Source organism: Aythya ferina (genome assembly GCF_964211825.1).
Source record: "Aythya ferina genome assembly, chromosome: Z".
Lineage (NCBI taxonomy): Eukaryota > Metazoa > Chordata > Aves > Anseriformes > Anatidae > Aythya > Aythya ferina.
This window is the reverse complement of record NC_140299.1, coordinates 10,358,773-10,383,497: the sequence shown is the minus strand read 5'-3', so window position 1 is coordinate 10,383,497 and position 24,725 is coordinate 10,358,773. Positions and strand designations below refer to the sequence as shown.

Below are 24,725 nucleotides of genomic sequence, written 5' to 3'. Positions count from 1 at the left end.
AAAGAACAAATTTAAAAAGCCTCTCTTATATTCTTGGTCTAAAACTTTACATCAATCAGGCAGTTGTTTGCCAGGTTCACATTTCTCAACATGAGGTTCAGAATAGTAAGACCTAAATAAAACACGCCGAACTCTGCTTTGAGTTTCAGAGCTGCACTCAACTTGCTGAGGGGCTGACCTAAATACTCAGGATGAGCACAATCACTCATTACATCTCTCCAAGTCCTTGTAAGTGTGCTTTCTGTAGATGTACAACTGACTACATTTCGCAGTGTTTGACAGTACAGGTCTGTGTCTGGTGGAATAACTGAGGTCCCTCTCTGCAAACTGAGGCTTCCCCCCATAACAGGACATCCACTTTCTTTCTCTTTTGGGATTCCAAAAGAGCAGATCTGAAGTAAAGGTGCATTAAGGACAGGCCACATCCGCAGCTCATCTCCCTATGCTCTGACCTCTCCTTCACACACAATGTTTTCTGGCTCCCCCAGGCAGTGAGCAGGGATGTTTGTGCTATTGCTCAACCTCCCTGGCAAATCTTTCTGTTATCTTGTGCTCTGCTCCGTACCAGCAGGAGCTGGCATCAACAGAGGGAGTAGATGTTGGCCAGGACATCCACCTCTCACTGCATTTTACTCTACACCACCAATATAAAAAGCCACGAGGTTTGACTGCTGCATTTTGCATGCTGCCCAGGCAACAAGCCCATATATGATCTGGAGGAAGGGAAGGGAACTGAGACTCTCATAGAATCACAGATTGGTTTGGGTTGGAAAGGGTCTTAAAGACCATCCAGTTCCAGCCCTCTGCCATGGGCAGGGACACCTTCTACCAGGTCAGGTTGTTCAAAGTGCTGTCCAACCTGGCCTTGAACACTTCTAAGGATGGGAGATCCCAACTATGCCAGCCCTGCTCAGCCCATTCTGTCTGAGGCCTCTCAGACCATAGTCACTGCAGATTTGGATTGTATCAAGAAGGTAAAAGGCTCTGGGACCCTTTTACTGATAACCTGAATTATTCCAATCAAGGCATGCCTGAATATGCTGGGCACCTGCTTTGTACAATAACAGCAGAATTGGATGGAATATAACTGCCAAACACAGATATATAGTGCTATTTCAGGTGTTTCCCCTGTCCTGCCCGGCTTCTACTTCCTAATCCATACTAATGCAGCTCTTCTGAAATGTCCTGCATTGTATTTGACATACAGATGTTCTAGGTAACCTAGAGCAGTTCAAGTGGTACTGGTGATAGCTGATTTGATACCTAAAGCTTTAGAAATTGATTTCCCTCTTAATCCCCCATGAAATATACATATATATATATATATATATATATATTTGGTATTTGGGTGCTGCTTCTAAAATCTGTATTCTGTCTCAATAGAAATTACATTTCCGTACCTGGAGAAAAGGCAACCATCAAATGCAGATTTGCAGTGCAGAAGAAAACACTTACATTCAGATGTTCAGTGGTCTCCTCCTTGAGAGAATCACAGGATGGATGAAGCAGTTCATAAAGAATGGTGTCAGCCCCCTTGCAGTATAAAGTCAAGTCCCCTTCTGGACTCCGCACTATAAGAAGAGAGAAATTCTACAGATACCAGACTGAAGCACTCAAGATTCATAGCACTTGCATCTAAACAAAGGTTTTCAAACATATCCAAATTCTACCAAGTGATGGCAAACTCCCAGGAATCAAGACGAGATTTGCTTAGAACAGTAGATAATGCAACTACCATCAGCCTTAGTGGTAGCAGCACAGGCAACTACACCCTGATTGCACTGGTCTGAGTAGATGCTCTGTTGGACTCTGTAGTTCCTACAAGCAGATCTTCAGGCAGGACATCTGCACTCAAAATTCAAGAAGATATTGGGGTACTGGTCCTGCTGCCAGTAAAGGCGCTTAAAAGCCTGAAAAGCCATGAAGAAGGGAGTAAAAGGAACATACCGATAACTGACATTCTCTTGCGGACATTGTTGAAGTCGAGAATAGCCAGCAGTTTGTAGATTTTCGTTTCTCCCATTTCCACAACAGTGATGGTCTCTGGTGTGCGAGCCCGGAACACAAATCCAAAGTTTCTGGCAGCAGTGACAAGGGCTCCCTCATCAGGAGACTGGGCCTGATACACCAAGTTACCTGACATGCAAGAAAAAAAAATATGGCTTCTACTTTGTTTCTGATATTTACAAATATAAATTCAAAGATATTTTTTTTTTTTGTAGCAGTTATCTATGTATGGAATAGAAAAGGAGCTGGGCAAGCTGTCTGCCACCACAGGAAAGCTGTGGCACCTGCAGTTTCTGCACGTGAGGTGTGGTGGTGGCAGTAATGACATCTCCACCACAGAAACACATAGGGATTAGAGGCTCTGGTCCTTTCTGCTCCCATGTGGCAACTCCAAAAACACTAATTTATGTGTTGCCATGCAACAGAAAATCACCAGGGATCCAAAAGGACCAGTAACAGCTTCTGTGAAGAGCAGACACACCGTGGTGGTGCAAGGTGAACAGAACCACTCAGTCTGGTACCTTTAACAGTCCTCACCTTCTTTCTTCTCTTCTGGCATCACTGTGTGACAAAGTGAGAGCAGGCGGAAGAACCTGTGGGTTGGGACATCACTCAGCTTCACAGCTTCGACCAGGCTGTGGTCATAGAAGGCAAACTTTGGGTCAGCTAACGGGTTGTAGGAGAAATCAACCTTCTCTGTGTTCTGCAAAAACATGGCTTTGTGTTATTTGTAGAGCTCTCTGATGGCTGCCCACTGATGCATGCCCATGACAGCGCCCCTCTCTTCCTTTCATTTACGGAGGTCCCTCTCCTGCAGGGCTGTTCATGACAGAGACTGATCAATCTGAGTGAGTGGGAAGCCTCAAAAGCTACTGAGTCGAAGCAAAGGGCAGGCACCTGAGGTGCCTTTCAGAGCAGCACTCAGGCTGATAGTCTGAATATCCAAAAAGATGCCTCGCTCTACCAAAGCATATTTTCCTACAGGATCCCTGCTAAAGAAATGCCTGCCTTCAAAACACGGCTGCTTTGAGACATCATCCTCCTGATTTCAATGCTTGTCCAGGATAGCTGTGTGGGGAGGCCGAATTCTAAAGGCTGTGTTCCCCACCCTATTCTCCCAAAGCAAGAAAAAGCCCTGATATGGAAAAAGATGACAGACAAGTGATGTAAAGGTTCAGCTCCACAGGCACTGCCCTTATTGTCCAAAAACAAGGAGTCCCAAGCAGAGGGGAACAGTGGAGAAACAGCCAGAAGCTCAAAGCATGAAGTGTCACGGAGGAATGCACTGCAGAGCCTGCCCGGGATGATCCCAACTCCCGCCCCATCCCAGTGAGCTCAGAGTTTCCAGGATGGGAGTCATGCATCCTTCTGACCTGCTCCAGCTGACAGTCAGCACTTGCCACAAGAGCACAGCCCCCCCACCTACACTGATTTGCGCAAGAAGGCCTGGACACTCCAACTCCATGAATATGTGGGCAGCGTCCTTTTAACCTGCAAGACTCTGTTCTATCTTGTATCAGGGGCAGGAGGAGCTGCCTGGTGGTGAATTGGCAGGAGACCAGCATCTCTCCCCCAGCAAGCCAGCCCTTTGAAATTTTGCTGCTGGAGTGAGGGCAGCCTGGTGGGACAGCGCTTAGTACAAGCAGCCAATTTCAGTGCGTAGTTTTAAAGTGCCTGGAAATGAATCACTGGAATGAGGAGTGGGATTTTCGTCATCATTTTGCCATTTGTTACTTGGATCACTGCTTGCAGTTTTCAGACATTTTAAGCAATGAAATCCAAGATGTGGGTTTGTGCCAACAAACAGAGGCTGGATAGAAATGAAGAAGCCACTCATTTTCACACTTTCCAGTGTCCAGACATAGGGGAATTTGACAGTGACCTTGTTATGCTTATGAACTGAACTCACTGATTCCCATCCAGAACTTTAATTCACTGCCAAGGATAATAAGATTCATCAGTGTCCAAGTTTCCAACCAATATCAATGGCCAAGTGTTCAGAGGAACTGTGCATGCAGTAGGATGTCATGTGAAGCTGAAGGAACAGTGGATACTCAGGCTGCCCACCCTGCAAATTCAAAGCAGCCCTACTGGAAGGGAATGCAACTCTGACAAGCCTCTGATGTCCACACGAACATGATTTCATGCTGTCAGGATCAAGAGGAGCAGCATGAATGTGAGCTATGCCTGGGTGGGATTTGTCTACTGGCACCTATGGAGGCAGGTTCATAGAAAGCAGAGATTCTGCTACCACTTGAGCACTTACCTCAGTTATTTCTATCCTTTGTCCAGACATGTCATACACATCACCTGCAACCAAGAAAGACTGAGGTTATAGCCATAAGCCTCAGATAAGAGCTGTCTCCGAGCTTTTCTACCAAAAATAAACAAATAGATAGATTAAATAAATAAAATAAATAAAGTGTTTTGAAGCTAGTATCAAATTAAAAAGTTTCAGTAGCACAAATATCTTGAAATGGGGACTGGTGACTGATGATTCATATAAATCAGATCCTACGTCAATCCATGATAAAATCCAAAGACTGACAGATGCTGAAAACAAAAAGCAGTTGCCGTAAAGATGACTGGCATTTGAGTAAAGAATTGGCTTCTGCCCAGACGGAACATAGTGCTAGGAGAGTGTTTTCAGGGTATGACTTCTCTTGTGCCTTTCTTTCAGAATGGGAGACAAAATCCGGCTCCAGGATTATATTGGGGTTGTAGCAGTTCCTGGACAACCAAAGAGAAGTTGTCAAAGCCCCTTCTTCCCATGCTTAGGTAGCAAGGCTGCTTGATAATCTCTGATATCCCTGAATTGATAGTCTAGTCAGAGAAATGAATGACGTCTCATCCCCAGTGAGTGGAGTTTCACTACTGAAGCCTGAACAAAAATTTCACTAGGAAGCTCTGGACTGTGTCCAGGCTGGCCAGATTCAATAGTTCATTGAAATAAGATTGAAATACAGAAAATTACATGAATGACCAATCCATACCTGTATCAGCAACCTCAACTGTGATGATTACAGTCAATTCTAATTACTAGTACTCCCTCATAAAAGCCCCGAAGTTGTAGAAAGAAACTCAGAAGCAATCTTTCCTGAGAACTCTACATCAGTTGATCCCGCTGGGAACTGTAACCAAAAGGCTATTCGACACCTTCTCCTCAATACGGAGCCTAAGCCTCTACAGCCTCCTTCCTGGCAGCAGAACCAATTCATTCTTTCTTTTGGCATGGCTTTCAAAAATGCCACGAGTGTAAAACCCAGAGTATTCTGGAGAATTAGCTAAGCATTTAGAAAAAAATAGGCAGTAGACTGTCTGCATTCTTTCCACTTATTTCCCGTTCATTTCTTGAACACACATACTATGTCTATGTTAACACTGGTGACATCCACTTCAGAAAAATAAACTACAGGATATATGAATAAACAGACTGAAATTTTAAAAACTGTTTAGCAGCACCAGCGCTGGTCAGCATAACAGTACTTTTACAGACGTTGTGTTGCCCAAATACAGACAAAGTAAGATTTATAGGAAGAAGTAACTCCTTTAATTAGACCAAAAGGCTCCACTGGGAAAAAAAAAAAAAAGACAACCTTTCTGGCACATCAGTCCATCAGCAGGTCTGATACAGGCAAAACAACATCCATCTCCAAATAGGATGTGACTAATTTCTCTGGGGGAGTGTAATGATGTTAATCAATTAGTCAGTTTGTGAATGGTTAGCACCTCCTGAGGAGGGTGAAGAAAATTGCCTGGGGCTGTACAATGAAGGAGCCTGTTATATCAATGATTATTAGGATCTAACAATGCTACCAACTTTTCCAACTCACTACAAACTTTTCTTCTGATATGTCAAGTAAGCTAGGGCTGCAGATGAATGACCATGCCATTGACTAGGCACTGACTGAAGGTTAAGCAACCTGAAAAGGATTTGGAAAACCACTGCTCATGATGGGAGAAATTACTGAATGGGAGAGGTAGCAGTATAAGTAGCTGACAAAAGTTACAGACAGCACTGTGAGGATTGGCTGATTTCACAAGCAGATAAAAGGGAATCATGAGAAACACCTGCACCCCACATATAGCTGGAAGGGAGGACTGGGGTGTTTGGGGGAGTAGAGTTTTGCAGGGTTAGTAATGGCTGGGTAACCATATCAGTAATACCACGAAAGGCTGAGATCACCTAGGTAGTGATATCAGAAAAAAGAACACATTTGGGTACAGATGTAGTAAAACTACAATGCGGGAAAAAGTCATAAGGTGCAGATTCTTTAGTTCAGTGCATATTGGTGCAGGAAAAGGGAGGTAAAGGGGTAGCAAAAAGGGGAAGCAAAGGACAGGAAAATGATATTAATCTATTTAAATAATGTAATATCTGAGCTGCCCAGGTATATCTGACAGATAGCCCTGTACTTGATACTGCAGCTTCTTATAAAACAGTCTCTTCTGGATATCATATTTAGTTTCTCTCTACCGAGAGGTGTAAAACCCAGAGAATATGATGAATGGATAATATACCGTAGGATTTGCCGTTGATGGAGCACTTGTTGAAACACATGATGTTCTGAGTGAGGGTCCCTGTTTTGTCCGAGAAGATGTACTTGATCTGCCCCAGCTCTTCGTTGAGTGTAGTGGTACGGGCCTGGGCTGGCGTGTCGTTCAGTGGGTAATACATCTTGCGGTCCCAGTCAATGTAGAAACTGTTACCCAAGCGTATAATCTCTACACTGGTAAACCCAAAAGAGAAGGCAATGGAATATTTATTAGTTTAAAGGACAAGATCTTTATCTTCAGCTACCATCAGCAACTGCAGCTAGAAGACAACTTTGAAGGCAATGACAGGGCGTACTCATCAGCTTGTCCTTAAGTGGCCTGTTGTAAGCAAAGCTGAAGCAAGCCTCACTGAAATGATCTGATAGGCTTATAGTAAATTCATTTCCTTTGTTTATAGAACAACTTCTCATAAATACATTTGAGAAGTTTCAGCAGTACACAGGAAATTTTGAAAATCTGATGCTTTCTTTCAGCCTGCACTTGCTTCAGTTGAAGCTACTTTTTTGTGACAGAAGTCCATAGGCTGGGCAATGAGTTAAGAAAACCACCAATACATCATTTTCACCCAGACTACCCCAATGCTACATTAACCCTGCTGTGAACAAGTGGCAGTCTTTCATGCGTGGCAGGCAAGCAGACTGAAAAGCGAAGCAGCAGCAGCAGGGTGTTTCATTTTGTGCAGTTTAAGGAATGTTTTCAGTGAAATTCAGGGCTGATCTGCTCTGTGGTGCCCGGGGATGAGTGCAAGCAACCCCGACCATGAGAACAAGTGAGTCACTGTGTAACTCAATACAATCATCAAGCAGTATCAGCTCACAGACAGCATGAATTTCCACTTTGCTGCTGGTTTGACACACTGGGGAGGAACAGGGTGAATTCCTCGTATTTACCAACACAAAAGAGTCTTAGAATACAACTTCCGACCCTGCAGCTCTGCGTGTAACTCCTCATCCTCCCAGCAGCTGCAGGGAAAGGGCAGCACCAGTAGCTAAGATCTGTCTTTTGCAGTTTGACATCACGAACTTTTCACAAACATTCTCTGTGAATCTCATGGCAAGGGTTTGCTCTGCAGTCAGTACCAATTCTCCCTGAAGAGTTGGGTTCAGTGATAAACTATACCAACCTAGTCAGTCTAAACTGCAACCTCAAGGTTTTGGAGGCAACTTCTTCACAATTCCTACCCTTTAACCCTGCTTGCCTATCTGCAACAACCAATGCAGCACTGTGTTCTCTGGGAAGTGATGAAGCTGACTGTGTCCATGCAGCACCAAGCACTAGAGATCCTCAGCCTGATTACACCTACTTACCTGGCAATCCACCCCTCACCTGAGCCTTGAAGCCACCTCAAAGAATGTGCTTTTCACTTTGGTTGGCAATGCAAATGGGAGAGAGCAAGAAGTAGAAGGTTTCCAGTCTCACTCCCATAGCATCCTACCCTTACACCTCTCGCCCAAATGCAGTCATCCTCTCCTGCTCCAGGGCTCACTGCTTTCTCAGCTCCAGCCCTGACAAAGACCACTGAAGCCAGCAGAAAGCAGAGAAGCAAAGCACCACTGGGTTGTGGAGTTACCCATCAAAATGTTTTTAGGCCCTGTCAAATAATGTTTGGACATAGGGAAAAGAAGATAGGGTCTCACTGAAACAGACAACATGTTTTTACCCCCATGTCCTTTTAAAATGATACAGGGCTTGTTAAAACCCACAAAAAAACAGTGCCTATGAGATGTCTTCACTAGATGTCAGCAGCATAGAGAGCTGGCCTTGGCTGTGTGGGATCACCCGAAATGGGGTTGCATTTATGTCCAGGAAAAATGCTGCTCCCGGATAAGACAAAAGCTAAAACTCTCCTAGGTGAAACATGAAAGGAGGTTCTGGCACGTACCTGACGTAGAGTGAAATCGGCACCACTGTGTTTAGAATGATCACGTATGACCAGAACATGAGGAAGCCGGAGTAGGAGGCAGAGTTTACACCCTCTGCCCAGGGCAGATAGACTTGGAAGTTGTAGCCCTTATCAGACTCCCAGATGCCATTGCCAATGGCCAGGATAAGACACATCAGTGCTAAAAATCCAAAGATCTGGAGAAAAAAAAAAAAAAAAAGAAACTGCATATTAGAAACAGAATTTGTTATATACAGGTTAATTGGATGACCCTAATCAAAAAGGGTTGAACAGCTTGAATCACTGAGGAAGGCTCCTAGGAGTGCAGGAGGAAAACAGGCAAAAATATGATGCTTTGTCTCAAAGATGCCACTATACTATGCAGTCTTCAGTGATTTGGGGCATTAAGTAGAAAGTAGAGTAATTTTAAGTAGTGTTCTAAAACAGGGTGTTCGTGGGCAGCTGGCTGCAGAACATCAGATTTCATTAGAGGTGAGTTGAGCTGCTACTCTTCAAATATCTGGCTGTGTGTATGGGAATAGAAATTCCCTGGAGGACTTCAGACTGCTAGCCAGATGTGCCATAGTTTCCTAACCATTTCTGAAAAATTAGTAAAGATAATTTGTAATTCATGAAATCCAGCACTGTGCAGGGTGGAATTCAGCACTGGATACCCTTCTGATGGTTAAAGGAGAGTTAATCACTGACTTAGAACTAATGGTTGCCTTGGTACCTGCCATCACAATCTGATTACATTTCATTTGAGCAAACAGAAAGCAACAGAAACCAGTGAGGTGTATCCTTGGACTTTAGGGAGGCCTGTTTTGTGAAGCCTAAAGCAATCAGGGAAACAGCAACTGGGAAGAAAATTCCAAAGTGGGACACCGTAATGAAAACGGGGACTTGCTCAGGAACACAATTTCATACACACAAAAGCATTACATAGGTCATAAAAGTTGTTTCTTTGTTTGTATTTTCGTTGTTGTTAAAAGAAGATAAGAATATAGCAATACAATTAGTTGGAAAAGAAAACAAAAAGAAGGGGGAGAAGGAAAGCTAATACAAATGAATATGAACTGCAATGAATTACAGAACTGTGACTAGCTAATAGTGATTCAAATACCAAGAAAACAGTGAACTCAGTAACAGAGTTGTGGAAAAGGCAGACATTGGACAGACGTTCCTCCATGAATGATGGAGGAATGAAGCAGAAGGACGTATCTATCCCATATGATGTAGCAGATGGAAAAGACAGTGTACCTACTGTGACAAGGAACAATATGTGTCTCTACCTGCTAATAATAACCATTTTCAAATCAGTGGGTCCAGGTAATTTAAAGCTGAAAGCTTGAAGGGACTGAGAAATTTTCTTAACAAATTAAGTTAATTTTTAACAATGCTTTAAAACTGTGAAGTTCCACCATACTGAAAATCTGTTAACATAATTACAATATTTCAAAGGTTGAAATGGTGACTGTGGGAAAGATAAACAGAAGCTAGCATGACATCATTCCTGGACAAATGATAATAAAAAGAATTCTGTTGATATCAACTTCTCCAAATATTTGCCTTAAAAATCTACCATCCTAATAAAAATGTGAAGACATGGAATCAGCAGGCTGATTAAAATCTCTTGCAACTATGGTCATTAGTTCATTATTAGTAATTATAATAATTAGTCATTAGAGGAAATATCAGTTCACTGGACCATTATGTATAAGGCCACTCAGCAATAACCACATTACAACAGTAACCAACTATTTTTGAAACAACAATTGTGGTACAAATGTAAAAACATTGCTGGTATAGCAGATGTTTGCATTGCTGAGGTAACCTGTGAAGGGGAGAGTGATACTTCATGGTGTGACTTGAATCACTTGGTTAAAAGTCCAACCAACTTGAGTTTTAATACATAGAAGATGGTAAATGGAGACTTCCGCAAATAGAGGAATTGGGCTGAATTTCAGGAGGCACGTTTATTTCCCACAACAGTAGTAGTTTTTCTGAGTAATTGTGGGAAGCCCAATAAATTACCCCACTGGTGAAATGCAGACAATATTGCTTGCTAGTAAGGAATGTGGTGTGGTGTTTATAAACCTCTGTGGCCAGCACTAAAAACAGACTTCATTTTGAGCTGTTATAATCAGGATGATCTAAGGATATGTGAGAGGCATGACCCAGGAACAGGTTATGTCCTTTATTAAACCAATAGATGGAGAAAAGAGATGAGCCCATCCATTTTTAGAGGTATTTCAGTTGGTCAAGAAAAAGATATGACTTCTCTCTGCAGACCTTGTCTGTTATAAAGGAAATGAATTAAAAAAGGCACTTGTCTCTTTTATCCTATCGCTGTACCCTGAATGATTCCTCATTGCCCCACAGGTTAAAATTTGTCAGTTTGTCATCATGAATCTATATAGGAAATTCAGTGTATGATTTAGCAACAGACAAACATGTGGGGCAAGACAACTGAACTCTCCTGTAATACTGCAGCTCGTGTCTACTACTGCATTTGCTTTATGACTTTATTTTGCTTTATGTCCACTTTCCATGATAATGCTCTTGTCCCTAACAGCTCAATTTGCATGCAGTCCTCATGCTTGCACAAAGACTACTAACATGCTGTTTGCTTTCAGAAAAATGTGAAAGACCGAGCCGTTAACAGTGGCCCCAGAGATTAATTTCTCTACAGAGAAACAACTGCGTGTAGGGTGTTGCAATCATTGCCACAGCTCTGCAAGAGAAGGATGTGAATAAACCTGATCACAGATGGGGGACACTTCCCACCATCAGCAGCCTCCCTCTCAGGGACCTGCCTGTGCAGAGATGGATCCTTTGCAGGACTCAGTCAGATTTCTGGAAGGAGGAGCTGACTTCGGATAGACATTTCTTTTCAGACAAAGAATTAAAACAGTCTCAGATTCTTTGCTGGCACCTTGAGTTCTGCTCTGGGATTTTATGCAATAAGGCATTTAGTGATGAAGCTGACAGCTATATTTCTCTGAAAATGTGCCTCCCCAAACCTGCAAAAAAAAAAAAAAAAAAAAAAAAAAAAGAAGGAAAGTTTTGGAGGAAAAACCATTCCTGGCTTTGGCAGTAGTGGCCCTGGCCGAAGAATATTCACGTCTTTCCCCAAGAAATGCTGTGTTCCTCTCCTGCTGTTTTCTGCCCTGTGCTGCCAAAGAGCCTTACAGACAGAAATGCTCCCAAACATGAACAAACAGTGATGGTTTCCATCTGGAAAGGTTTATTCCCAATTAACCCCTGTAGGGACAGACCAGGATCAATGCTGAAACAGGTCTCCGTTGGCATGCCCTGCCAAAAAAAACGATTTGTCCCTGAAGTTTTATGGACAATTAAACACAAAATAGCATTGCCAGTGTTAACGTGGAACAAGTTTCATTAAGCTAAAATAAGCTATTTATAGCAAGCTGTAACTGGTTGTATTTCCAAACTCAAGAGAGCAATATAGTGCCTCTTTTTATGACTGTGCTTCGCAAACTTTGACCACCAAAACTGTTGGAAAGACCTGGTGCCACATCCCCTTTGGTGTGCCAGGAGCCTGTTTCTTGAGTTAGGGCAGAGCTGTACTTAGACACCAAAATGTTAGGTGCCTTAAAAATGCATAAAGTAGAAAAACTCATGCTTAGCTCCAACAGAGCCGCAGAACCCAGGCAGAGGCTGATGCAATCCACTGCAACTTGCTCTCTTTTTTAATTCTTTTTTTTTTTTTTTTTAATGGATCCAAGAAGTAAATCCATCTTGCTCGCATTGATGAAGAGGGCCAAACAGACTGAAAGCTCTGGGCGGGACCCTTGACTTGTGAAAGAACTTTTGGCAAACCTTCACTGAGTGCTAAATTCTGATTTCGCTGCACAGTTTTTCTCTGTTCCATTTCTTTGCTCTTTGGATCCTTGACATCTCTGTTCCAGATGTAGCAGAGCATGTTTAAAAACATGAAGTTTTTCAGAAACCTGCAAAATTCTGAATGTTAGATTTCCAAACCTTACGTGTTTTTGCTGTCCCTTTAAGTTCAAGGGAAGAAAACAAGCTGATGAGGATAGGCAAGAATTTCACTTGGCAGAGACTGGTGTTACTAAAGTCAAGGGAGTGTCCTCACTGCACACTGAGCAAGGACTCCAGAGGGCCTGAAGACGACCCTGGAGCGGCTCTCTGTGCTGTGGCATTGCTTTACAGCAAATATGTACATGCAGATGTGCAGGACGCTGCTTCACAGCACTGACAGTCAGTCTAACCACTGTTCCTCTCGTGCAATTTCAGTCTCCTAGGCACAACCTGCTCTACTCAACCATGTCTCCCACCCTGGGACCCAGCTAAAGAGCTTTTGGGAGTCTGAGAGAGAAACAAGAGGACAAGGTCTGGGATGAATTGTCCAGGATGGGCCTGGAGATACTTGTGCTGTGAGGCATACACTCACAGAGGGCAGAGAGAGCTCAGAACAGCCCTGCACAGGCTTTGCCCTGGGCTGTGGTAGGCAGGATGCTGTTGGACACCTTGAGCTCTGTCTTCCCCACAGCTTGCTCTAGTACCATGGGATGGATCTGGCCCCCAGCCTGGCTGCCAGGGTGGGATGGAGAGCAAGGGCAGGAAGGAAGAAAGGGAAACAGATGGCACTGATGTGTGACCACAGGAGCAGCCAGACCTTCTCAATGTCACAAATTGAAGGCAGTGCAGCATGCATGAAATAGCACAACATGATTGCCTCTGAAGTAAAATAAATCCTTGAAAATAAATAGCTTTTCTTCAAACAGCATTGAGTAAAACATCATCAGAATGCATGTCTCTGAAGAACAGCAGTAACAACCAGAACAGTCCCTTCCCTGAGCAGCTTTGAACTCGAGAGGTAAAATCTGAGGGAGTCTGCAAAAGAATCGCTACCTCTGCCTGGAAGCGTTTGCCATTTGTTACAACCACTGGCTAGCATAAACCTCAGCTTAGATCTGTTTTATCATCTGTGGAGAGTGCCTGTGATGTAAGATTAGTGTTCTCAAATTTGCCAGCTGCTAAAAACACCAGTTTCTGGGTATTAGCAGGACCATGTCTAACTTTTTTACCCTAATGTGATAAGACAAAAGCTGGCATCATGTAAATTAACAAGCTCAATTACCAAGTCCTATACAGATATCAAAGATGCCAAGAAACCAGGAAGAAGAGAGAAAACTGCTAATGTTTATATAAATATAAAATGACAAAATTACTAGGGAAAAAGGCATTTGTGGGCTTCAAAGTGATTCTCACAAAAAAAAAAAAAAAAAGTAAAGCAAGCGAGAGCACAGCAAATGAAAAGCTCATAAGAAAGGTTCTTAACATTGTCAATATAATGGCCTTGCTTTGCAAGATGGGTTCACAGAGGCACTGCAGGACTCAGTCTGCTAATACATTTCTACAGAATTTTTCTTTTTATCACGAGTCACTTCTGATACTCCCTCATTTGTGTGGACAAAGAGGTGGAGCATCTGGAAATGATGAACACATCTGAAGAAACTAAGCTAAACTAATCGGACTTACCATCAACACAAGGACGTTCATGAGCCGATCAATGCTTGTCCTCTTAAAAGTTGTTTTTCCACTGTTCTGCATTAGTTTAGTGTCTGGCCCTGGAGATGAAACAAGTTCATTAATTTTAGAAATAAAGCTTAGCAGTTCTAAAGTCTTTTCCCTCTGAGGCCTCACTGTGCTCTACAGCATAGATACCCATCAGAACCCATACAGTTTACAGAGCTAGTGGGAAATTGAGGCAGAAAAAGGTTAAGTCTCTTCCCTTAGATTATATGGAGAGAGTCACATAAAGCCATTAATTCTGGATTTTGATCCATTCTCTTCTTTCAGCAGTCAATCCTCCCTTTCAGGTTGAATTACTTTTCACAGAATACCTGATACTGCTCTGTTATTAGTGACATATTATACATTGTCTCATATGTCTACAGCACTATAGAAACAATAGAAGGTCTATGCTTGTAAAAAGCAATATAGTAATAGTCTACAACAATATCGTTGATGACTGTGATATTCCAATATGGATTGAAGTCATGTAGAAATGCTGTGGAATTTTTATTTGGATATACTTACGAGTGGGAAATTTTGAACAAGTCTGGGGAGAGAGACTCGTATTGACCCAACATGGGTCACTAATGGCAGATTTAATTTAGATTTAATTCTTAAGTGCTTTCATATTGAGTGACCAAGACTTTTCTCATATACTTTGCTGCATGTTTTTCTGAAATAAGAGCCTACCTCTGCTAACAAAAACATTTAAGTAAGATTTAATGGGATGTTATATCATTTGCAACTGAGTTTTCTCTTATAGACCAATGTTAAAAATTTCAGGTTAAAATAAAATCCCCTATGGTATGCAAAATTCCTAGCCTAGATTCAAACTAAGGGATTGCATGTATTGTTTTGAATTATTATTATTATTATTATTTTGGTTTTAGCAGTTAGAAACATATTTTCCAAAGAGGAAAATATTTGATTCATTTGTCCTTACTAGTGTGATGTGCTCCTGTGCTAAAGCTTTTGTGCTTTGCAATTCACATGTCAGTTTTTCTACCCACCAGCATAAATAACGAGACCAAAGCACCACTCTGTGTTCCTAATAGTACAGCCCCTCAGCAACATCTTCTCATTGTCCAGGGCATACTTCTCTCCTCGAAGAGTAAGTGTTCCTGTGAACTTATCCAGCTTGTTATTTGGTGCCTCGCATTTAACTTCACCTGTTTAAGGAAAAAAAAAAAAAAAAAAAAGCTGGTAAAAATCTTTGTAACCTAGAAATATGATGATCAATACTGCATTCTCATGGGATCCCCACACAGGGAATATTAGACAGTAACAGTAGATTGTAGCTGCAGTTCCCAGCTGACCCTGTCATGTCCATCCTTTATCCTACATTTACTGATGTTTTGAGATATTGCTCCTACCCCATATCTTTTCATAATCCAATGGGCCACAACAAATTTGGATTTATCTTAGATTTTTGAAAATGGCCATTTTTTACTGGTAGAGTCCAAAACAAAGTTTCCACTCCTTTTATGTGCATAAGAAGAAATACTGAACAAGCAACATACTTTTAATCCTTTTACAGCAAGTTCATCATGGTAGGATGTCACTGGATAATTTTAGGTAGCAGTGCTGACCTCATATAATTCCTATTCCATTTTCTTTAAAACTGCAGGAACCCAAGTGAGAAAATCATTGCCTGAAGGCTGCAAGAGAGTAATTAATTGAAGTGTCTTTGTTCACTGTTTTTAACTTCATCTATTTTATACCTTAAAGTCCCACTGGCACTTGCAAAAAGATGCTACTGTCTTTGTCCATGTAGCTGGCACTATAAGTGATTGGAGAACCAGTTTCCATTTTTCACACTTATTTATTTCTTATAACAAAACACGTTCACATAAAACTGTAAATAAAGATATGTCAGTATAAAAATTATTTCAGTCAACATTTGCACCCAACTTCTGAAGATTCAAAGCAGAGTCCTGTGGATGTATTGGAAAGAACTGGAAAATACAAATACACCTTACTGAGATTCCAAGATTTCAGTCTGTTCAGTTAATCAGTAGGAACGTTGACGTTATTTTGATCACAGGCTGCAAATATCTACATAAGGACCAACATTTGCAGAGAATACAGCTCTCCCAGCTGTTCTCAGATGCAAACACACAGCTCAAGAGGTTGGAAGCAAAATCCAGGGAAGTGTAGAAAAAAAGTACAGCTTTAAGTATTGTGGTAATCTCCACCACTGAAAAATTTAAATTCAGGAATGAATATTCTTTTCATAGAAAAGAAGCTCTACTGTAGTGCAGATAAATCATCAAATTTGAAAGATTAAGCAATTAAGAAATTCAATGATACATGTGACGTCAGAGCTGATGATGCTGATCTGTTTTATCATCTAGTTGATCCAAGAACAATCAGACCTGTCCTCCTTAATTTGTAAAAGTCTACAGTAACCACACCTATCTCATGACAGCCCTCGCAACACTCAAAAAGCATAATGAAAAGAGAGGCTTTGCAGTGTAAGCTGAAACACAGCATAATGAGACTGGTGAACCAAAACCAGGGCATGATCTGTCACTAGGAAGACTGTGCCTCTCACGCTACCATTGAGATCGAGTACTTCATGTGTACCTGATGTGTACCTCATCTGAATCTGTTTTCCAGTAAGTGGATGGGTCTGAGATTTTGACATCAAAATGTATCCACTCAAATTAGTCTGACCACAAAAAAGTGAGAAGCTTGAGAGATTCACCCAGTGCACCTGCCCCAATGACTCTGAAAGAAGCTGTGCCTCCTGGTTCCTTCTTCCATTAAGTTAAACTGAATTGAATGAGTTTCACCTGAAAGAGTTAAATACTGTGAAGTCTACATGTGATAAGTAGTAGGTAAGAGAAAAATATTGTTTCCTTTCTTGTCTCCCAGTTCCTCATATCAAATCAAGTTCATCATTTTGGAAGCATCTTCCTTATCTGAACTATCGCAACATCAACAAACATCGTAACTCACTGTAAGCATTCCACTGAGTGCCTCTATTAGCTGCTCAACCCTTCCCTCGCTTCCTCTCTTAAGAAATAATTAGATAAAGAATTACATAAATATTTAAATACTTTCACAGAGATAAGCTAGGGAAATGCAAGGTTAGGTCTGATTCCAGGCACTCTTCCCAGTGTTCTTCCAAATATAAATCATCCTGGGAAACATTTTATTCATTTTAGCATTGCAAAGAGGCCACTTTTATTTGCAGTATAACCAAAATAGAGATATAAAGGACAAATAAATATTTGATAGAGGAAATTTAATTTCCAAATGATTTTGAAACATTGTTTTTTAATTATGCAGTATCAAGAATGCAGTATCTTTAGATAAGCATTATACAGAAAATGCTTGAAAAATGTTTTAAGATTAGGATTTTGCTTACAAACTGATACGCACTGCAGCCTCCTCAGGAAGACAGTTAAGACATGCAACCTTGACTATTAACTTAGAACATCCAGCTGCACCCACAAAAGCATATTTCTCAAGACCTAAAGCACTCAGAACCACAGCCTTCACTTTGGAGAAGTCCCAATGTACTGAGCCATCGCTGAGCTGAGACCACACACATTATTTCATAAAACCTCAACACAGAAAGTGAAAGAAAAGCCTATGGCTTTGGGTGGCACTACCAGAGACTGCATAAGCTACACCAACTCTCTGCCACATCACCACCATTTTTCCCAGAATCACTATTTCAAAGACTGTTTTTTTTTTTTTTTTAATTATTATTATTATCATTTTCCTCTTTACTTAAAAGTACTTCCTGAGATCCTGCAGTCCTTGAGAAATTCCAAGGACAGCAGTGCTCACTCCACCCCTTTCCATACTGACTCTTCCCACAATCCTGCCCTCCTATCAAAACCAACAGGGCTCTGTGAAGCTTGACAGACACCCCTCGGTCTGTTCCCCCATCCTCTCTCTGCAGAGGGATGATGTGTGAGCATGGGGTATTCTGTTTGCAGCAGGTCTGGCTCCTTTTTCCTATATATGTGCTGCTACATATTTGAGATACAAGACTGTGAAGAAAGGACGCCTTGACTGTTAACCACATATGCACTGCTGATAAATATCCATAAATATCTTAAAATGCCGTCTTTTGGGGGCACTAATAGGGGGGAGAAATTGATATAAGTGAATTTTCTGTGTAGACTCACCATTGAACTCTGTCAGTTTCTGAAGGTCTTCTCCAAGCTCAGCAGTGACTGTCAGTGCCTGCTTCACCTTGAGGTTTGTTTCACTGTAATAAATTACATAAGGCATAAAGGACTGAGTCCAGCACTCCATGAAAGTCTTCCTTCTGTTCTTGAGGACTATATTCTTCCCTAGACATCTGACGGACCATGCCGTTATCGGGCTTTTTTACCTGGCCAAAGGGATGTAGTTGTCTTTTTCAGCTGCAAAGACATGCAGTCCAGAGGAATTCTGGACATGGGACCAAAGAGAGCAAGGTCACTCTGCCACTGTCACCACAAAGTGTAGGACCAAGCATCCCATCTCCCTGAGCAGCTTGCTGTCTATCCTGCCACTCATACCACAGAATCCCCAGGTACTTGAGCATGTAGAAAAGCTTTGGATCTTCTCCCATACTATTCCAGTCCTGAAGTGCACTGAAGTCCTGGGACTTGCTAGCTGGGGCGGTGAGTTGAAATGCAATATCAAAGAAGCATTTCATTTGTCCTTGCATGTACCAGAACTATGGGCTCATTTTCAGGAGGAAGCAGAAGGAGAAAATCCAGAGGACTGCATGTAGGGTCCAAGGAGACCAGGTCACCTCAATCTCTCTGGTCTTGGTCACCAAAGCAACACTAAAGTCCACAGCTGACGCTAACTCTGGGCAATGTAGTAATGCAAATTGGGTCATAACAATGAGGCCAGCTCCAATTTATGCTAACTAATACAAATAAGCTGTAACCCTCTGACTTTTGTGGCCAGTTGTGCCTTGGAGTGAGCAATGTTTGGACCGACTAGGCCCTTGCAGCATCCAGGGCCACCCCACAAGATTTTGGCCTTGTTCTGGCAGCAGTGACTGACCCCCAGGAGCAGGAAGGCTTGCTTACCCGTCCAGTTCGGCTGTCTCGATGTAGGTCAGGCTGTGCGGCTCGCTGCTCGACAGTAACAGCAGATCGGCCTGAACACAAGCAAACAGACTGGGCATGAGTTATGGGCAGTGGCACTGCTATGCTGCCTGTGGTTTCTGAGCACTGCAGCTCTCTGGGCAGTTGTCATCCCTGCTGACTAGTCTGCTTGTGAGTGATAGGCAATAAGAGCAATTGTGGAGACTAACTGGGAACAGGACGGAGAGAAACTGTACTTACTGTCACAAAGTTGTTGTTTTCTAGTTTTATTATATCCCCAACTTGGACATTCATCCATTTTTCATCCTTCAACCTGCAAGAGAACTCCCAGTGAGTAGGCACATAGAGCAAACACCACTTATGAATGTAGCCTGCTCAGCTCCAGGCTGTACGTCTCTTCAAGCCTTGGCTGACAGTAAAAAAGAGCAGGGTCTGCCACTGCATGGCCTGGTCTCTGCTAGGCTAAGGGACAACACAAAAAGCACTGTCCTGTCCAGGTTCTTCCTTCCTTCTCCCAAAGAGCCACAGTGTCTCAGAAAGAAACTCTCCCCATCTGCAATGGCCTTCACAGCATGAAGATGTACAGGCACCCAGCTAAACTGCAAGTACCAGCATAAGTCTTGATAGCTGTGCATGAAAATCCTAGAGGGTACAACTGTCATGACATATCAAAACAGGATTGGGTATTCAAGCTGGAATTCACCTAAGCCCTCAATATCAGTCCGAGCTGGGGAAGGACCTGTGTTTTCCTTTTTTTTTCTTTAATTAGCATGTTTCTATTTTAATTTGTTTACTAGACACAGTAACTAATAGACAGTAAACTAAGAAACTGGTTTACTTAGCAGAAAGCACAAAAACTATGTTCCTATTCTTCAGTTTCCAGTTATATTTTTAACTGTTCAATCATCTGTTGGAGTTTACACAATATACTACTATCTATAGTACAGAAACAAAAAAAAGTCACCAGAAACTTCACAGCTGTCTACAGCTGTGTCCTAAGGCTGCTGGACTCCATGGAGCTGCAAGCAAACAGCACATCTGCCTGCTACAACAGCCAAAGCCCCTGCTATCACTTCTGAAGAAAAAGAACAGTGCTAAGCAGTACAATACCCAAAATACATTTGAAATGTTTTGAGTACTTTTAAGTCTGAGGCATTATGCACATAAGTAAACACACTCAAAGTATTACAACACGAATGAGGAAGCTAGCTGTACTTCTTGATTTAAAATCACTTGTTGCTAATGTCTAGTTTTGCTTAACGCTGAAATAAAGGCTATGAACACAGACAGGAAGATAGCCTTGATGGTCATTTGCAGGGTAAGGAGTAAAATAATATAATACTCCCAAGGTAGCACTTATTTAAACATACATGTATATACATCCAGGAAAAGGAATAGATTACTTTTTGTCTGTGCAGGATCACAGCCATAATGTCTACACTGATTGTGTTACCATGTATTGGGTTATTTAAGCAGCCACATAATGCAGAACGGCACTGTGACTTAACAGGTGGAAAGACAATTCCATTTTAAATTGTTTAGTGATCTTTGGGAATCACGAAGGGGAAAAAACTAAATGCTCTTCCCAGTGGTACATGTTCAGCCAAAATTACAGCAAAAGAAAAAGGACTTACATGCCATTGATCAGGACCTGGACTGGGCGGTTGTTGACGTGTTTGTCGCTTTTGTGTCGATTCTGAAAATTTGATCATCACGTTAAATGGCATTTCCAGGAAACCAAGCATACAATAGCTGTAGGCAGTTCATTAACATTTTAGGTTTTCACCCAGCTGGCTGAATGGGTATGGCAGATTAGACTCACAACTGAGTCATAGCTGAGCTCATGTTCAGCTAGTAAGACAGGACTGCAGAGAGCAGCAGGCAACACAGGGCTTGCTCTCTGAGGGAAAAGGGAGGGCAGGGCTTTATGTGCCTCTCAGCACAGTCCTGATTCAAGTGCCATTGGTCCTGCCCATCACAGTTCCATAAACTAGGCATCCAGAGAAACCCACCCCTCTGCTCTGCTATGGGAAGTGACCAGAGGTGTTCCAGATGAACAGAGATGCTCCCTGGGAAGCACCTCTCCATCTCTGACCTGTCCACATGCAAAGCTGCACTGAGTCTTCATTGAGCACCAAACTTATTTTACTGAAGGAAGAAAATCAGATGTTGAACTCAGCTCTGGCCTAGTCTCACTCCATGAAGTTGATGGAGCTTTGTCTATTAGCTCTGAAGGGAGCAGATTTGGGGCAAAGTCGGGCAAGAATGTAAAATTACACACAGATTGTATGCTTACTTTCCTAAGAGACCCTCCTACACTGTGGCTATATGTCAGAGAATGAGTTGTCTGAAGTGGAAGCCTAAAATCAGACTTCTGTGCATGTGTCCAGGCATACCCATTGGTTATCACATTTTCCAACATGCTGAGCAGTTCCAGATAAAGTTGATGGAGCTGCTGAGCTGCTCAGCAATTAGGAAATCCTATCTCCCTTTCAGATAATGAGATATAAATTTGGGGATCTAATCTCAGACCTCATCTTGGCCAGAGATCGGTTCTCCAACTGCCCACCGCTGGCTATATTTATTTTAAATGGTTTGCTTCAGTCATTGTGCTGGAGAATGATGAGCAAACTCCAAAGTACACAACAGCAAAATGGATCTTACAAAATCATCGATGGCATCCTTGACTCCTGATACGGCCAGCACCAGCACGAGGGGCACCACTGTTGTAAACCAGGCCAGCGAGGAAATTTGAGGAATCAGCTGTAGGAAGAAGAGATCTCAGATTATTTATTTTATTTTATTTTATTTTATTTTGCCTTTTCAGCAGCTGGAAATAAAACACTGTTTTCTGTAGAAGCTGCAGACAACATTTTTCTACAATATCTGAATATAGAATAAAGACAGAAGTACATCTCTGTCACTTACATGTGACCACACAAATATGGGAGAGCTAGGGAACCCATGCTTTGCTCACAAACCAAGCTGTAATTTAGGATGTAAACAGGTGCTATCAGGAAATGCAATGGGTTGCTCTTTATTTGTAACTTTGGGATCACAAAGTCCCTAGTGGATTTTTCTGGAGGCACTGACATGGGCAAGCCTGGTGTGTGGGACCTAGAGTTATCCGATCAAGGCCTGCTGTGCAGAGCTTTCAGTGCTTCAAATGCTTCAAAAGAATCATAGGATCATTTAGGTTGGAAAAGACCTCTAAGATCATTGAGTCCAACCATTAACCTAGCACTGCCAAGTCTACCACTGAACGACATCCCTCTCACTGCATCCATCAGAGTGGATTTGGGCAGTGTTAACTCCGTGGGCATGGTTAAACTAACATTTATGCCACCAAACCAGTTGCTTATGGAGAGGCACTCTTTGGGATTGCTCCTTCCACTGCATTGTCACTACCCAGATCCTACATGCATCACCAAATCCAGCCAGAAGGAATGATGTTTAGGGACCAGCAGAGCCCCAAACAGCTGTGGAGGCTGCAGAGCCACATAACTATTTCCTTCTCATCTAAATGGGAAGATGCATGTTCTTCAGGGCTGTGCCCATGGCACAGGGAGGCAGAGTCCCCACAGCCTACCAGTCACAGCCTCTCCTTTCAGTGCTACAGGGATGGAGTGAGCCAGCAGAAGAGGCAAAAAAAAAATTAAACAGGGGCATGGGGAGAAGTAAAAGACTAATTGTTGCCCTCTTTAGCATAATTGGATGAAGGCAGCAGAAAAAGCACTATGCTTTTATAAACAGTCACTCCTAGGTGGCTCAGCAAAAAACACAGCTGAATAATTTAAGGCAAATAGCTTGAAATACTGTAAATTTGATAGACAAACAGCTAGAGTGCAGTGCAACAACACAGGAACATTGCTGTTAGCTTAGCTGAAAAGGCACTTCTACTATAAGCTGGTTTCTTGGAAAATATATGTGGGCTGAAATTTCCCAAATTCACTCCCTGTAAATAAGCACAGAAGATTATATATAATTTGGTACAGGCTGAGTGAAATTATGCCTAGGTGGTCTTGAGTTGATGACCGTAAAAGATCATTTGAAAAAGGCAATTTTGAATAATCCTGTGCATTGAAATGATCGGATTTGAAATACAATTACTGACACAATCAAAATTGTACCAGTTGTTTGTGTATTTATTAATTTATTTATTTTGGATAATGTGTATTCCAGTATGACTCAGCAATGACAGACCACACAGCATTTTTCCATATTCTAGCAAAGGGCAAAGGGGCAGAACTCCTGATACCAATTTCTCTGGTGTGTCCAGCTTTCAGATACGGTAACAGCATCATCATCAGCTATGAGCAAAGTGCAGATTGATGCCACTAGGAGCCACAGGGTTCGGTGGTGCTGCCACTGTCTGGTATGATCCGTGTTAGGCTCCGTCCTCACCCTGCTGGGCAGGGAGCAGCAATATTCAGCTTTATGCAAAAGAGCTACAACCCTCAGCCTTCCTGATGTTAACTCCTTCCTTCCCGGGGAAACTGTACAGGTTACAAATTTGTTCTTCTTCATGCTGTTTCCTTTGAGGCAGCCAATGCAGTATAAAACTTTGCCTTTAAACCTTTTATAATAACAAAGGAATAAGCAATGTAAATCCAAGGACCGGCAGGAGCACTCAGGTTTAGACACAAAGGAGTAAGAGGGTAGGGCATGAAAAATTTATACTATTTGCTGAAAAGTGCAATTAATATTTTTCTTCATTTATTTCAAACCCTCATCCAAAAGTTAGAAAGGAAATTGCTTTTTTTCTCCTCTACTTTCTATCTATTTTAAGGTTTTGCTAAGATGATAATTCATAACAGGGAAATAGCTTGCACTTTATTACAACTATCAACACATAGCCAGGCTTTGATAACAGACAACGCAATCTGTTAGAAAGAGCACAGCACAGTGAGTCCATACCTGCAGAATCAGCAAGAAAAGAAAGTAAGCGTTGGCTATTCGCTGGAACTGTTCAAACAGGTTGAGAGGCAGGAAAGTGAAGAAGTTGTATTTCGATGTTTTAATTGAATTGTTCTGTAGGGGAAAAAAAAAAAAAAAAAAAAGGCAAATAAATAGGATTGGTAAAACAGGAAACGAAATTACAGCACAACCCATTTCAACTGTGTTTTTACTTGCTTATATTTAGCAATAGCATTGTTTTCAGCAGCAGCTCAAAAATCATTTCCTTTTCCCCATACAGTCATGCCGAGTCTGGGTAAACAGAGAATTCCTCACGGAATTGATGAAAACATGATGCTCAGCTTATGCCAGTGCAGTTGCAGGTGGATGCAGGTAGGTGTAGTCACTCAGAGACATGTTGTCCTTTTATTATTCTTTCCACTTGCAAGATGCACAAACAGAATTGAAAAAAAAAAAAAAAACAAACACATAACTGGAGCACAAGCCAGACATTTTGTTGGTAGAATCTACAAAACAGAGTTAGAAAACACATGCAAGGCCACTTATATATAACTTGTCCTGAGACTTCACAGCAGCAGTTTCTGGAGCTATAGGTCTGTCAGGGGGAGAGCCTGGCATTATGGCCTGTAGCTGATTCAGCAGCCTGGCGAGGTCACTGGTTTCTATTCCATAGGGATCACTTGAACGTGGTGTTGTGCAAACAGCCACTAATGCAGGAAATCACCATTTCA

General features: G+C 42.0%; 1 protein-coding gene across 3 annotated transcripts in view; it reads right to left on the bottom strand.

Annotated features, from left to right (window-relative positions):
• LOC311426877 (phospholipid-transporting ATPase ID-like) overlaps positions 1-24,725 on the bottom strand; it is an 86,711-nt gene that overhangs the window by 18,041 nt on the left and 43,945 nt on the right. For all 3 annotated transcript variants that reach the window (XM_084503660.1, XM_084503659.1, XM_084503661.1), the window contains 14 exons: positions 23,995-24,108; positions 21,742-21,840; positions 20,712-20,773; positions 19,318-19,390; positions 19,060-19,130; positions 18,157-18,239; positions 15,022-15,180; positions 13,976-14,064; positions 8,447-8,643; positions 6,529-6,737; positions 4,274-4,317; positions 2,545-2,710; positions 1,948-2,136; positions 1,456-1,571 (listed from right to left, as the gene is read on the bottom strand). In XM_084503660.1, the coding sequence (XP_084359786.1) occupies positions 1,456-1,571; positions 1,948-2,136; positions 2,545-2,710; positions 4,274-4,317; positions 6,529-6,737; positions 8,447-8,643; positions 13,976-14,064; positions 15,022-15,180; positions 18,157-18,239; positions 19,060-19,130; positions 19,318-19,390; positions 20,712-20,773; positions 21,742-21,840; positions 23,995-24,108 (1,671 nt within the window). The remainder of the gene's footprint in view (positions 1-1,455; positions 1,572-1,947; positions 2,137-2,544; positions 2,711-4,273; positions 4,318-6,528; positions 6,738-8,446; positions 8,644-13,975; positions 14,065-15,021; positions 15,181-18,156; positions 18,240-19,059; positions 19,131-19,317; positions 19,391-20,711; positions 20,774-21,741; positions 21,841-23,994; positions 24,109-24,725) is intronic.